Source organism: Natrix helvetica (genome assembly GCF_964273705.1).
Source record: "Natrix helvetica genome assembly, chromosome: Z".
NCBI lineage: Eukaryota > Metazoa > Chordata > Lepidosauria > Squamata > Natricidae > Natrix > Natrix helvetica.
In genome coordinates, this window is record NC_138554.1 from 44718849 (window position 1) to 44734813 (window position 15965).

The 15965-nt window shown below is 39.2% G+C and overlaps 1 protein-coding gene across 7 annotated transcripts in view; it reads left to right on the forward strand.

Moving 5' to 3' along the window:
- Nucleotides 1–12341, forward strand: part of MLLT6 (MLLT6, PHD finger containing) — a 127242-nt gene extending 114901 nt beyond the window's left edge. For 5 of the 7 annotated variants that reach the window (XM_081932868.1, XM_081932870.1, XM_081932869.1 and 2 more), the window contains 6 exons: nucleotides 1368–1556; nucleotides 2000–2088; nucleotides 2336–2691; nucleotides 4713–4812; nucleotides 6091–6435; nucleotides 6958–12341. In XM_081932868.1, the coding sequence (XP_081788994.1) occupies nucleotides 1368–1556; nucleotides 2000–2088; nucleotides 2336–2691; nucleotides 4713–4812; nucleotides 6091–6435; nucleotides 6958–7002 (1124 nt within the window). In that variant the 3' untranslated portion in view covers nucleotides 7003–12341. Of the gene's footprint in view, nucleotides 1–1367; nucleotides 1557–1999; nucleotides 2089–2335; nucleotides 2692–4712; nucleotides 4813–6090; nucleotides 6467–6957 lie in introns of all 7 variants that reach the window. The other 2 variants (XR_014173577.1, XM_081932872.1) reach the window with 2 other exon arrangements.
- The last annotated feature ends 3624 nt before the right edge of the window (nucleotides 12342–15965 follow it).

The window sequence follows — 15965 nt, forward strand, 5'->3', positions numbered from 1 at the left end:
ACTTTGTGCCATCTGTGATGTTTTCTGCCAATCATAGGGAGGAAGAGGCTCATTAATTAGTTTTACTACAATTTCCACCATGTTTCATCATTATGGATACTAGGCGATCTGGGATTTATAGTTTAACCCCAATGGGAGGTTTGTGGTTGGAAGCTAGTAGAACAGAAAGGAAGACTGGGAAGATGAGTTCAAATCTTCCCACATCCTTGGGACAAACTGTAGATGCTTTTCTCCGAATTCTTTTTTGAAATAGTAATTCTAAAGACAGGGGAAAATCCTATGCTATATTTTTTCCCCCAATGGACACTTTTTGATTTCAGAATAAAAAAAATCCAACAGTTGATCATCATCATTATACTTTTTTCTAGATACACCGTCTGACCATGTATTCAATCAATATATGGAAGAGCTCTAGACATGTAGCCCTAGGCTTTACCCATGTGCTCCATTTCTGTATTAGTCCTGTCTCTCTAATTTTCTTATCTTTATTTCCATTAAAAGGGTAGCGATTGCTACCATGTACAGCTCCATTGAATCCATAATATGTTGACCAAACTCATAGATGAAATATAAGAAGGAGTTTATACTGCCTTTACTAGCTTACAAATTTCTAATTGGATTAATCTATTCCCTAACTGCTTAATCATTGTAGGGTGTTGAAAGCTAGAATAACCTGTAGCAACTGAGATACACTAAAAGTACAGCTCTTCGTACCATGTTCAATTAGTATGATTATAGTTTTTCAGACTTTTCATTTTATTTTACTCTTAAATATAAACACTGTACAGGCAAGTACATGTAGTCAGGTTAATTAGATTGTAAAATATGTAAGTATCTCATTATAATATAATTTTGTTTAGACTTAACATTACATTTGTTACATTTGCTTGGATTTAATATTACTGGAACATGTTATACTTTATTGGATTTTTCTTCTAAATTTTAGCAATGGAAAAACCGAGATAATGACAGAGGAGATATAATTAACAATGTTATATATAAATTTTGCTTATTAAAAAGAAGCCAGAAAAACATGCCTTAGCACATTAGGGTGATTGAAGCCATGCTCCTTTTTACAGGCATTGCAAAGACAAATTCATTGTGTGTCCAATCATACTTGGCCAATAAAGAGTTCTATTCTGTTCTATTAAAAAGGATTGGAACTTTGATTGGCAGGTTATGACGGTCATTTTGAAGTTCGTGGCCATTACTGCAGATGCTCAGTTCATGACTATTTAATAACTATAAATGTTCTTGTAAATCCATTTCATATGTACTGTATTTTAATAGCGTGTTAACATTGTTGACCTTCCTTTTTCCATTCCTACCTTTCTCTCCTTTCCTTCTCCCGCTTCTACTTCCCATAGTTGTAGAGATGCTCAAGGCACTTCATTCACTACAGAAAGAAAATCAGCACCTTCAGGAACAGATCATGACTTTGGCAGCTAAAAAGGAGCGCCTGCAGCTTCTAAATGTTCAACTTTCTGTTCCCTTCCAAATGGTGACCACCAGCCATGGCCCCCCAAGCCAGACCCAATACATCCTAGCTCCCAACAGTAAGCAAACCTAACTGTAGTGGCTTTTGGTTCTTGAAAGAGGCATCACTGCCAATATCTGAACAACATCAGACAAAGCCTTCTGCGTCATTAGCACTAGGGATGGTTGGTGCCAGTTTCTTTTTTTTTTAATGTACTTTTGCTATGTACTCTTTCTAATGGGTTTGGTTCTAGAGTTCTTGTTGTTATGACTGCAATATTTTGTGAATTGTATCCTCTGCTCTGAACTAATTTGCAGTTTAAGAGACTACAATAGATCATTAGCAAATACACTTTAAAAATGAAAAGTAAAACTTGGTTCCAGGCAGAATTCCCACCCGGGAGGAATAATATAGTGTGGCCAAGGGAAAAACCTTTTGAATTAGTGCAGTGCTGACTTCTCGCCGAAAAGATGCACAGTGGCACAGTGGAATGTCCTTTTGATTCTTTCTCTTCCCCTCTAGCCTATAACAGTGACTCATTTAGTATCAGCAAGAACTCCCCATGCAAGAATAGTTTTGGTATCGAGAATGCACTCTCCACTTCCTCTGAGGTAAGAAGCGTCTCCTTTTCTGGTTTTCATTTTCACTTAGCAGACTATCATGGTTCGCACATTCTGAATGCCACTGAATGAGACTGTAAGACTGAGAAGAGTGTGCAACCTGTTTTGTTGGTAGAGAGTTTGGAATATCTGTTTTTCTTTTTAAATACGTAGAATTGCTATAGATGATTCACATTGATCCCTCTCTTCTTCCTCCTCCCTCCCTCCCTTCCTTCCTATCTTTTCTTTCTCCTTCCAGGATCTTCATTCAGGATGCCCAAGCAGGAGCAGCTCTTCTCTGTCTTTCCACAGCACACCACCACCTCTGCCCTTGCTGCAGCAAAGCCCTGCCTCCCTTCCTCTAACTACTGGGATCCAACAGCAGCCACCACCACCACCAGTGAATGGCCTGAGCAGAGCCATGGGGACTGTTCATGGGGGAAGTGCCACAGCTACTCACAGCCTTGTGGATGGTCTCCTTGGCAGTCTGGCAGGAGGGCAACAGATCCCCCTCAATGGCATCCTAGGAAGTTTAAATGGCACTTTGGCCACCCAGACCCAGAATCCAGTACTGGCACAAAACAGTGGTCTGCAGCTCTCCATGAGCCAAAGCAAGTAAGAAAGAGGGAAGACTACAAGAAAGAAGCCAAGCTTCTAGGAGGCAGATTATTAAGGATTTGTTTTTGCCCTAGGTTTGAGGACCTGTTCCACTTTATTTTTATTTACTCCTGACATTTTTTCACTGCCATAATGACATATTTTTAGGTGATTTATAATCAAAACACAGGAGCCATAAGAACCACACATATTGTAATGACAGCCAGAAAGGCAGTAAATCTAAAATAATGCTGGCAGAATAAGAGAAGTGTGAGCTTCATCTTCAAACACCTGTCGGAAAAGTTGTGTTTTAAGTCCTTCCAAACAGCAACTTAAAGAGATGAGCCAGTAAGATATCATAAGGAATATAATTTAAAGGGTCAAAAGAGCAGAGAGAGGCATTGCTTCCAGACCTCCATCCCCTTTACATCCCAAACTGAACAGTCAGGCTGGCCAGGTTCAAATTAGAAAGTATGGTTACCTAGTTATCTTGAAGCTTTACCCTTTGGACTTTATAAGTCAAAGACATCAATACCTTTGCAGCACCCATAAAATAGGCGTGACGCTGCAATCAGCTTGGACCCATCAGCACGACTCCTGCTACATTTTTTTCAACTTCAATTTCAGATAGCTTCACAGGAGAACCATTAAACCAATATGGAGAAAATAAGAGCAGGAGCATGACACCAGAGCTGTTTGTTCCCAAAATCATTGCAACTAGGGGAATCTGCCAATTGGGCAAGAGCACCCCTGGATCACCATCAATTCCATCTGCTCATCTGGGTACAGCCAAGAATGAGTAGCATTTCCAAATTGCAGGCCTGCTTTTTTAGGAACAGTGTAGAGAGAGATCATTCAATCACCACATAGTTTCTGGACAAACAACCATTCAGTCTCGTTGCGATTTATCCACAACTTGCTTTGTCCCATCCAGACTCTTATAGCCCGTCCAGACATTGAATAAACAGTTCCACAGCAGCTTGTATTTGGCTCTGAATGAGAAATAGAACTGGTAGCAGTAGCATATGGATAATACCTCATCCTATTCCATAGGTGACCTCTCCCAGCTTCATGAAGGGATAAGGGTCAAGCCTTATAGCATACTGTATAAAAGAGGATATAGCAGTGCGGCTAACCTTTTTGTCGTTGCGTGCCAAAAACGCATGTGTGCGCACAACAGCACACACACACACGTGCCTGCACCCGTAATGCAATACATGTGCGACACCCCCCCCCCATGTCTCCCTGTACATGTGTGCTCCCCCGTGCTCCCCCACCCCCCATTTTGGGCCTAGCAGGCCTCTCTGAAGCCTCCTAGGACCAAAAATGGGACACGGGTGCCACTACTCCTGCTCCCTACATACATGCATGCCCCCGCATTCCCTGTGCATGTGCGCAAGTCTATCACATGCGCCCTGTGCATGTGCGGCAGAGACCCAAAAATCAGCTGGCCTGCAGAAGGTGCACGCGCATGCGAGGTGGAGCTAAGTTGGGCCGATGGCTCGTTTGCCTGTAGAGAGGTTCCATGTGCCATACGTTCACTATGACAGGGATATAGGCTCGAATGTTGATTCCCCTGCCCATACATTGACCAGTATTACCCAACCCAGAAGGTAGTGGAACTATTGTAAAACCATATTTTAGGCAGGTAGCATGGTCAGTGAGGTCAAAAGCAGCTGATCAAACAGAACAAAGAGAGCAGCGTTAGCCAGGCTGCTTCACCTTTATCAGTGTTGGATATTTAGGGAGGGGGTATACATGATATATAAGCGAAAGTATTTTAAAGTATTTGTAAAATGTAGCCGAAATCCTGTTATTCTGGTTTCCACTATGGCAAAGAACAATTTTTTAAAAAGCCAATAATATTAGTAGGAGATAATGCTTAAGTAAACCAGACCTGGTAGTGTTTGATGCCGCAAGAGAAATAACTGAGCTCTCCAAGCCTTCAACGATCTTGATTCTGAAATAGTGGGACTCAAGTGGTCTTTTGCAGAAGTGGTGCATTGCACAAACGATTCTTCTTGTCTTCTTTCTTCCAGTATACCTAATGTGACTCAATTGTCAGAACAACAGCGGCAGCTGCTCAGCCAGCCTGAGCTGCAACTGCAGCAGCTCTTAACGTCGCAGCCACTCAACCCGGTAAGTAACATTTCATCAGACAACTGCTGAGGAAGGACTATTAGCTAAAACAGCAGGGCACCAACTCGGGGTATTGGGTGTTCAAAAGAAGACAATGTTTTATCAACATCGCAGAACAAACTAGAATCAGGCTGCTGTTCTTACTTCCCTTGGTCCCTGGACTTTAGACAAAACCCAGTTTCCATGTTCAGGATAATAAGAATTTTCTTTGAAAGCCTGACCAGACGCTTCTCATCTCCTTGTAGCTGCCAGATGAAGATAGGGAGCAGATGTGATAATGTGTAACAAGAAACCATGGTTTTCTGATAAATGTCTACAGGAGTATATTTGAGCACCTGAAACCCAGATAGGCAGTAAAGGGCAGCAGTGAGCTAAAGGTTGCTGAAGTGCTAATTCAGAGTCCGAAAAGGGCCTTTTTCAAGAGGCAACTGGACTTCCTTTTTTCTTTGAAGACATTTCACTTCTCATCCAAGGAGCTTCTTCAGCTCCAAAAGCGAAACATCTTTAAAGGAAAACCAGAAAGTCCAAGTTGCCTCTTGAAGAAAGCATCTTTGGGACTGTCACGATGTTAAAAACCACTGACCTCGTTTCGTGGATGTCGCGTCCTGTAGCTCCTTCTCCCATATTTGGCTCGGCACCTGAAGGAATTTGTTGTTCCTGAAGAACGTTTTGATCTTGCTTCTCTGTGTCTGAGGACGCCATCTTGTCTTCAAGACAACAGCCTAAGACACACCCCACAGAGTTCATTGGTCAATTAGAACAAAGAGACATTTGTTCTGACAGGGACAACCAAGGCCTGGATGAGTGAAAATTTCCATAGGCATTTTGCTCATTCAGAGGTTTGTAGCCCAAATCCATCAGCCTATGAAAAACCAAAATTTAATCAAAACTTTTTTTAAGGCTTGAATATATATTTTATTGACAAACTATTTAGTGCTTACAAATAATGTCTCGTTTCAGACTCATTTCTTTTGCTTTGTTTCAAAAGCACCTTCAGTATTCGGTATGATCAAAAGGAGGAAAAACATACAGCACACAAGCAGGCAAAACAAACAAAAGCAGTTGTTTTCATACAAGCAGTCTTCAAAGGCATTGGGTCAATTTTTCTTTCTCTTTTCTAATTTTTTTTCCAGTTCTTAAGAAACCCCATAAGATACATATAAAAACAGAAGTATTTGGCATGGGTTTTTTTTTTTCTCTTCTAACTTTTCTGGTCTAGGATGTGAGGGAGAGCTGCTACAATCTTTCTGCAGCTGATCATGTTCATTTGGTTCTTAGGAGCAGCAGACATTGATATTCCAGATGATTCAACAAATTCAGCACAAAAGAGAATTGCAGCGGCTCCAGATGACCGGTTCCTCCATGACTGGCCTTGGCCCAGTGACCACCACATCCCTTCCCCACTCCAGCAATAATGCACCATCAGCTGCCAACAGTGCTCTCCTGGCCTCCATATCCCCTCAACAGCTTAATCCTGCCAGCTCACTGATGGCTTCCCCACCGCTCAGCACCCCTGGGAACAGCCTGATGTCAGCAGCAGGAGCTGTTATTCCACCTGTCCTCACAGCCCAAACAAACCCATTCCTCAACCTGCAGGGCGACAGCAGCAGCCAGAAAGGAATGGTGAGCATCTTATAAGAAGGCCAGAAGCAAGGTATTGCCTGCAACAGCTGAGCTACTTTGGTGACATAGCATGTTCACAAATACTTTAACTCTGAAAAAGACATTTTTTTGGAATGAGGACCCCATCTAGCTCTACTACTGGGTGGAGGTGGTTTCCAGGAAAGCCTGATAGGGAATCTAAGATGGCTATGGAACAGATTTGGATATATGATTTGGGCAGAATTCTAGATAATGAAGTAAATGTTGGGAAACAAAAGAAAGGTTTTGAAAATACAGTGGAATGCATTCTATGAAAGGATGGGTTAATGAGCAGACAGATGCAATGGGAAAGACACTGTACAAGGCTAAGTGGAGGATTCTGGAAATGAAAAAAAGGAAAAGTATCCTTAGAAGGTACCTGGGGTTAGAATCTCAGAGGATTGTTTCATATCTGTTTTTCTTCCTCCCGTTTTTTTTTTTTAATATATTGTTTGGCATATCACCAATTTAGACAGTGCTGTTTTTGCCATTTTTCCCCTCTAGAGCATAAATGAAAAGGGAGGTGCCTCAGTGCAAGACAAAGGCTAACTTTTGGTGATACTGGGCTGCTTTCTCTGCCATAAGAAAACAGTCTCCTTGAACCTTGGATCCCAAAACGTAGAGCAACCATATGAAAGGCTTCCGAGAAAGTCTTCCTTGCCACAATCACAGTGATGCCAAGCGGAGGCATGCCAGAAGTCTACGTTCCTCGGTTCTGAGCCTGTCATTTAGTGCCCTTCTAAAAGAGACTGGTGGTGTGAACACCTCCTTTCCCTTGTTGGCTTGGTCTATTCTTCTGCACTTAAGTCATAAAACGTTGCACTTCAGATGGAAAGAATGAAGCAATGTTTGCCATCCAAGAATATCCCCTCAAAGATGGGACATATGAGCTGGACACAACCAAAATCACCTGGTGATTAATGTTATTTTTGCAGAGCATGTTATTTCCAAATCAGGATTAAGAAATCCATCAATATTCCCCTGTAAGAAGATCCAGCTACAGCACAACAGGATCAGATGTTTTTGAGGTTTCCAATAAGTAAGTTGGAAGGGTTGGAAAAGTGGTATTTGGAAGTCCATGTACATGAATCCTACACAAAGGATTTCACTCCCATAGGCATTTCAGATGTCTACATCTTAACTGACTCCTGCTGAGGTACAGTTTATTTGGGAATGAAAAGCTAATCCTGCACAACTGAGAACAGTTACCTTGGTTTCCCCAAATCTCTGCCAGCCACATGTCTTTAAAAAAAACTACCTGAAGGAAATGACCTCATTTTCTCCATCTTTGACCAAGGGACTCATCTTTCTGTCCTTCAGAAGTCTTTGCAGATAGTGTATGCTTACCAATAATCCAGAATTGATGCTGAGCTATTTCCAGCCACTCACAAAGAGTTTCTTGTTCTCTGTCACATCAACCACTCAAAAGCCCAACACCAAAGAGGCAGAACAAAGGTTTTGTCTAATGGCAGGAGCTATTCCAACCATCTCCAAAATCAGCTGGTAAGAACATCTTTCCTGTGAAACAGATCTCACGCATATCCCATCTAAGGAGAATACAGGTCTTCCCATCACTGGAAGATCTATTTCCATCTCCTTTTTGTAACCAGATGGTTTAGCAACTATGAATTTCCTTCTCCTTCCAGGGATGGGGGGTGGGGGAATGAAATGAGATCAAGATCAGATATTCTGAGGAAACCAGCTCAATTTTGTCTTTGTTGGATAAATCCAGATCTCTTAAAAAGAAAGATTCTGGATAATAGAATCACCTAGGGCCTTTCAAAGTTTTCCTACTTCCATAAACATACAGTCATTTTAGGTTTATTCTTGCCATCTGCTACAATTTGCACTATTTTCAACCATTGGTGGTGAGCAAGTACTAGTACTTACAATCCCATAATAACCACTGTTGTATAAAACAATGTTTGGGAAATTTTCCCCTATTGTTTGAACAAAGCAACAGTATCTACCAGATAGATGAGTTGGACTCTTAAAAAATAAGACACCGAAGCAACTTTTCATGATTTTTTTTTCTTTGATTTGTTTTATTTTATTCAGACAGATACGTTTAGCTCCAAGCTTTAAGCTTGTGTGTGCATACTTACCCCACAATTTAAAGGTTTGTTTGCTTATTTTTATGAAGTTGTTTTAGTAGCTCCTAAAAACTGTCAAAAACAATAAATTTTCCAAATGACAACTGGGAAGTTTTTTTTCCAATCATGGCAGCTTTGGCACAGGTTAAGGACCAGATTGAACACTTGACTTGCATTTCAGCTGAGTGTAAACATAGTTTTTTTTCATCAGAAAACTAAGCCATCTCAATACACTTACTCTTTAGATAGCCAACTCATCTTTAAAATCTATCCAGACCAGTGCATTCCGGTTTTATTTTGTCCTTCATTAGCATGTTTATAGTATTTTTTTTATCCTTATTCGGCTGCCGTAATACACAATGGCTATGAGTTGTGATGGAAGTACTTTGAAGTGGAGGCTAAATCCAACTTTTGTTCCCCTTTTCAGGCGACTAATGGGCAGTATCTCCAGAATTCTTATTGCAACCTGCAACTGCATTGCAGAAAATTGTTGTTCTATAGCACCAGCAAAATTGATAATCCTATGACTTTTGTCTTCTTATCTTGGCGCTGGGGGAAAAGATTTTTACAACTACAACTTCTCTGCTAGAATTGCAAACATGATTTTTTTTAAAATATTGCCATTAATAAATGCTTGATATACAGCTGCACCAGAAGGAGTAGTAGAGCAAATTGATTATTAAGATGTTTTGGAAAAGAGTTATTTAAATATACAAAAGAGCATTAGCTGAAAAGAATTACCATTCTATCTAAAACATTGGGGGGGTGTACTTTTCTCTGCAATGAGGGAAAAACTAGACATTGCAAAAGAAAAGGAACGTTCAACCCCATATTTTCATTGTAATAATTAGTGGATTGGGAAAAGGCATTTGGAGAAGAGAATTAAAAGCTGGGAAGGAACTGTCCGTGTGATACTGCACATTTGCTCATTCAAGGCTTGCATTCTAAAATCTGATATTACTGATTTCTTGCTAGCACATAAAGTTTTTGCAGGGATATTTTTTCTCCTTTAAGCCTTTTTCTGTTTGTATTGTGCTTTGAACCACAAGGTGGATAATCTGTATTCCTCCAAATATTGGTGAACTTTAATTCTCAGGAACCCTATTCAGTATAATCCATTATGGACAATGCTGGAATCTGTGGTTCAGGATCACCTGAAGAACCTTATGTTGAGGAATGACACAGTTCTACAAAGCCCTCATTGCACAAGATCACAATACTGCATTGGCCATGTTTTGTGACTTTAAGTGCTCGGAAAGTGGGAGGTATCAAGCCACAGTTGAGCTACCATACAAAACTTGAAAAAAGTTCTAACATCAGAAATATAGTTCATCTTTACATTTATATACCATGTTTCCCATGGAAACATAAGGTGAAATACATAAAAAGCACCCCTTTCTTCACATAACAAAAGTATGAGATAGATTGGAATGGTCTGCTATTGCTATTGGTCTAAAATTATCCACTGAAGTTTATGGTGGAAAGAGAACTTGAACCGGAGTCTTCATAGTCCTGTCCAACACCTGAACCATTAATCTATGATGGCTGAATGAACTGAACTGAAAATCAATAAGGAATAGATAATTCAGCCTTTGGGCAGCATTTGATACTAAGGCTGAATTCAATTCATGATCCTATGTATCAAATGTTCCTGATAGACAATTCATCTGGCTAGAGATACAATAATTTAGTTTGCCCCACCTGATCTCTATAGGCCAAAGTAGAGAGCAAAGAGAAGGGCAGGAGGAAGAATCACAGCCAAGGCAATAATCAGACTGGCATATTTTGAACCCTTTCCAACAAGTCAGTTTGAGTTAATGTCTCAGTCCTTCCCTAGCATAAAGGTAAAGTAAAGAAGGGGAGAAGCAGATACAGATTTGCAGGTTTCTGTAATTATAGCTGTCACAATAAAACTAGCCCAGTCCTATAGGGGTTTGGATTTACCTTGAAGAGTTGCCATCCATGCAGTATCCCTATTGAGTACCCAGTGAATTGTAAGTGGCAGAATCCACAGGACAGAATTATATACATGACTCAATAATACTATTGCTTCTTGCACTCAAGGCTACACATTCAGAAACACAGTTAGGGTATATTTAAGACATGTCTGCACCCAAAATATCAATTAGATGCTTTCTGAAAGCATTCTAAGAATATTCCATTTTTGGGGGGTTCCAAATCTAAGATGCAAAACTCCAGATCACTACTGGATGGGAGAAAAGTGTACATATTTACTATCATATAGTGGTATCTCGATTTTTGAAGTCTGAATCTGACAGCCCTGCTACTTCATGGCCAGACAGGTTCCTAGCATATTATATGGAAGAGAAAATAAACAGCTGGTGCTTAGTGGTAATTTGAAAGGCTGAAAAGACCTTTGTTGGATAATCTAAGGAATAAGTGCTTTTACAAAGCTCCATTTCTCTTCCCACGGATATCAAATAGAGAACTCGGCACAGCAATTTCCTTCAGCAATAGAAACCTTGTGGAGCTGCAGTAGGCATTTTGGCTGTATAGACATTCTATTTACATTTGAGAAAAAAGTTACACTGTGCATCAAGGAAAAAGCCATCTTGGAGGCTAGGCTGGCTTGTGGAACATTGTGAAATACCACTTCCTTGTCTCTCCAGGAATACTGTATGTAACACATAAAAATCAAGTGCAATTCTGAAGAAGTCCCAAGCAAGCACTAGTTCAGATAAACCTGAAAGTCTTTAAAACAGGGTTGTTGGATGTGGAATGGTGCTTGCCTATAACAGAATCGAATATAACATCAGTCACTTAGTTTTCAATTACAGAAATCAGTGTGTTCAGCAAATTTAGAATAAGGCATACCTTTTCCCCCAAAATAAGACCTCCTCAGATAATAAGCCCAATTGGGCTTTTGAACACATGTGCTAAAATAAGCCCTTCCCAAAAATACTGCAACACAGCAGCAGCCATGAGGTGACCACCCTCGCCGCCTCCTGCACCTCAAAAATAATAAGACATCCCTAAAAATAACGCCAAGTGCTTATTTCAGGGATCAAAAGGAAATAAGACTCCATCTTGTTTTCAGGGAAACAGTAGAAATATGGTCAGAAGGTAATAATGGCAAATCATTTCTGTATTGTTGTCAACTTAGCAGGAATTGTGCTCAAAGGAGTCTATTTTTATTGGATAAAGTTTGTTCATTAAAAGAACAAAACATACTTATTTTTACAGCCCATTGTCTTCTTAAATATATGAATTGGAGGTACCTTATAGTTTCCTTCCTTTCAGGTTCCTAGGTTTTTTTGTATCATACTTGTCACTTCAAATGTTAACTTGAAATTGGCGTTTGATCATAGAATCTAGCTTTGCTAATCACTTCTCTTAAAGAAATTAGCCTAGGAAGATATGAAGGTTAAAGAGCCAACATGTTACACATAATTGGCTAAATTTGTGAAGAAAGTCCACTGAGTTATTTGGGGCTAGTCATTATCTCTCAATTTAATCTATCCCTGAGAAATATTGAGGAAAAAAATAGGAGGAAAGAATTCCACATTGGCACTCTATAAATTTAGCAAGTAAAGAAAAGAAGAAAAGAAAGCACATTCATAGTACTTTGGTATCTCAAAAGCATTCTACCTATTTAAAATATCAAAACCATCCTGATCCATTGTTCCTATTTTACCAGCAATCGTTTCTGCTTCTTTCTGGAATGTTGCTGGAAAAATGGAATCCAAACTTTATTGAAGACTCTGAGCAATTTCTCTCTCTCTCTCTCTCTCTCTCTCTCTCTCTCTCTCTCTCTCTCTCTCTCTCTCTCTCTCTCTCTCTCTCTCTCTCTCTCTCTCTCTCTCTCTCTCTCTCTCTCTCTCTCTCTCTCTCTCTCTCTCTCTCTCTCTCTCTCTCTCTCTCTCTCTCTCTCTCTCTCTCTCTCTCTCTCTCTCTCTCTCTCTCTCTCTCTCTCTCTCTCCCTCCCTCCCTCCCTCTCTCTCTCTCAATCTCTCTCTCTCAATCTCTCTCTCTCTCCCTCCCTCCCTCCCTCCCTCCCTCCCTCTCTCTCTATCTCTCTCTCTCTCTCTCTCAATCTCTCTCTCTCCCTCCCTCCCTCCCTCCCTCCCTCTCTCTCTCTCTCCCTCCCTCCCTCCCTCTCTCTCTCTCTCAATCTCTCTCTCTCTCAATCTCTCTCTCTCTCTCTCTCTCAATCTCTCTCAATCTCAATCTCTCTCCCTCCCTCCCTCCCGCTTCCTCTCCCCTTGTGTTTGAAGCCTTTTATCCCCTGGTATTCAATAGAATTTCTGGCAGCAAACTCAAGTTCCTAATATATAGGGCTATATTTCCACTCTGCAAATAGATGACCACTAGATGGCAACAAAGTTACAGAAAATGCTAACTTTTTGTGGGTGGGTTTATAGGTTGATTAATATGTTGAGGTAAGAAGCACTTTTTTTGTTGATTTTTAATCTTGTGACTAATAATCAGTGACCATGCAAGCTTGGAAATTCTAATTTATGTGCGCTTCTCAGAGTCTTGTTATTGGAGTTATTTAAAAAGTGTGCAAAATAAACATACAAAGCAAACAGTGATCTGAATGAATTGCATGCAACCAGTTTGCGATTCCCATCTGGAAAGCAGACCAGGCATGGTTAGGTTAGCATGAATTGGAAATTCATATTTAAACCAGTCTCTGCTTTTGATTTCTTTGCATTATATCATATTCTGAGTTCATATGTAATATTAAGATACCCATGCTTGGTTTGGTTTCCTATTTCTGTGAACAGGAAGAATAAACTTAGTTTAGCATATGAGTGAATGCAGCTAGTCTATTGAATTCTAATACCATGAGAAAAATTATCTTATTCAACCACTTGATTTACAAACTTCTATTTATCCCAACCAGTTAAAGATGGTGCATATTAAACTAAAGATCTTCTCTAAAACAGAAAACAGAACTTAAATTGTCCAATTGAAGTGGTATAATTCACTCTTTTTCTATTTCTATTGTTTCTTATCTTTGTCTTGTTACAAAAATAACATATGTAATACACATATTTTTCCTAAATGAGCAGTTAGTAATTGGAAAATAATATGGATGGCAATCCTATGTAAATTTCATCTGTAATAAATTCTACTGAACTTAATGGGACTTAATTTCAATTTACTTAGAATTGTAACCATAGGTTAAAAAATAAATTTAGAGGTTAGGCCTCATTTCCCATCCCCAGTGATAGAGGTCCAGTCTAATCTGTTTTAAGGAGCAGCAGAGAGGTGCTGTGTTTCTCCAAGATCAAAAGCACTTCTAAATTATTCTCAGTATGCAACCCTACTAGATGATTATTTCTCAAAGAATAGTTGTTATAATGCAAGGGCATGGGGTTTGACCACTTGACCCTTGAGGTCTCTTCTATTTATTTATTTTTTTAAGCTTCAAACTGCTTTAGCCCTTCCTCACAGAGGTCCTCTGCATATGATGGTCCATTTGATTGCTCTCTCTGCACATTCTCCAGAGGAACCACCTGTCTTTCAAACTTGGTTGCCTGGATTAATATCACAGGAATGGGGCTGGGGTTCACTTACCATGCCAAGCCAAACTATGACTTACTTGTTTGCTGCTTAGTGCATTGTGTGAACCCCAGCCATGTGGTTTATCAGTCATGTGTTATGATTTTAGTGTATTATGTGAATTCAAGTCAGTCAAAAATATATGACTTCAACCCAGCCTGAAAGTTGAAAATGACTTAAATTTTTAGTGACAGAAAGCTATCATGGGATTTAAGATTCATGGTAAAAAGTTACGTTTAAAGTGACTAGGAATGTGCTTTGAAAGAGCACTGGAGAAGACTATACCAGAATCTTTTTTTGGCAGGAAGAGAACAGAAATAATTTTTAAAAGGTGACTAAGTTCCACATTTGGTTGCACTGGGGTATGTTTCTTTACCCATCTTTTGATGCTGATGTTTCAATTTTAGTACTTTGCCTGTGTCTAACACTTCCCTTCTCCTCCGTTGCTGTAATTTTTAATTAAATAAAGGAAAAGATGTGTATATTTTTGGCAATCAAGTTAATGTAGCTAAGATATATTTTTTCCATGCTGCTTGACTGTTCTTATTGTAATAAATATTAATATCAAAATCAGAAAAATAATAAAACCATCCTGGGTTTTCTTTTAATTATAAACATGAGTGATGACTGTTGAATTGTCTTTTTTCTTTTCTTATCGCAAATATAGAAAAAAAAGACAATTGAGTCTGAAATACTAATACAATTATCTTCTTCCAATTTTCTTTTACATTATAGCTTGGAATGAATTTTACTGTAAGTCCTCCCATTGTTGTAATTGTTTCTTTAAAATTCTGCATCCATTTTATCATATAGTCTTTTACTTGTTCTATCTGTGTATCATTTTTTAATAGGAATTTATATGTACCTCCTAACAGGCAGTCTTCTATATAAACATTTCAAATTCTGGAATTTATTTATTTATTTTATTATAATTATCAAACAGAAACAAAAACAGGAATAATATAAAAATACAATGACAGGAACAACAGGTGTATTAGTGCGCTTGTGCACCCTCCCTCCACAGACCTCTTAAGTATGAAGTGAGGTCTGTTTAGTCAATTTGTGACTAAAACTATGAAAATTTGTAGCTAAAGGGAAAATTTATCTTAAACACCCTCCTTTCTCGAGGTCATTTTTTATTCTTCCAACAATCTATAAATACATCAACTATAGTAAATTTTGGGCTCTGCCAAATAATTCTTTCCGTATCTAGCCTGTTTCAGAAATCTGAATGTGGCATATCCACATGCACAATTACACTTTACACATAATTATAACCAGAATAAATTTGGAGGTGAAGCTGTAATATATATAGAATAAAAAAGAAGGAAAAATAAGATAGAAAAACTGGGCATCACAACCACTCTTTTATCATGTGACCCACAGTCTCCACGCATAACCTTGCATTAAGTTAAGGCATGAAGAAAGAATACTTAAGTGCTTTCCTGAAGATTAAAATGTGGGGAGGTTTTGGACATCAGGGGGAGGGTGTTCCATGGGGCAGGGGCTGCAATTAAAAAGGGAATGCTCCAAGCACCCACAAGTTAGCAATATTAAAGGGAAGGTATATGGAGTGTGTTTATGTAAAGGTTGTAATGAGACAGGCAGATATTCTTAAGGAGAGGGTCCCACAGATGACTGTTCATTAAAATAAATATATTGTGTATATGTTGGCAACTACAATGTGTAAATATCTGCATCCAACCCAGCTATGAATGGATTTTTTTAAAAAAATATTCTTCGATTGTAAGATGAGTGCAGCAAAATAGTCAGAAGCAGTCTATTTATCCATAGAGAGCAAAATGGACTACCCCAGAATTTTTCAACCTTGGCAGCTAGAAGATGTATAGACTTCAACTCCCAGAATACCACAGCCAGCTGGGAAATTAT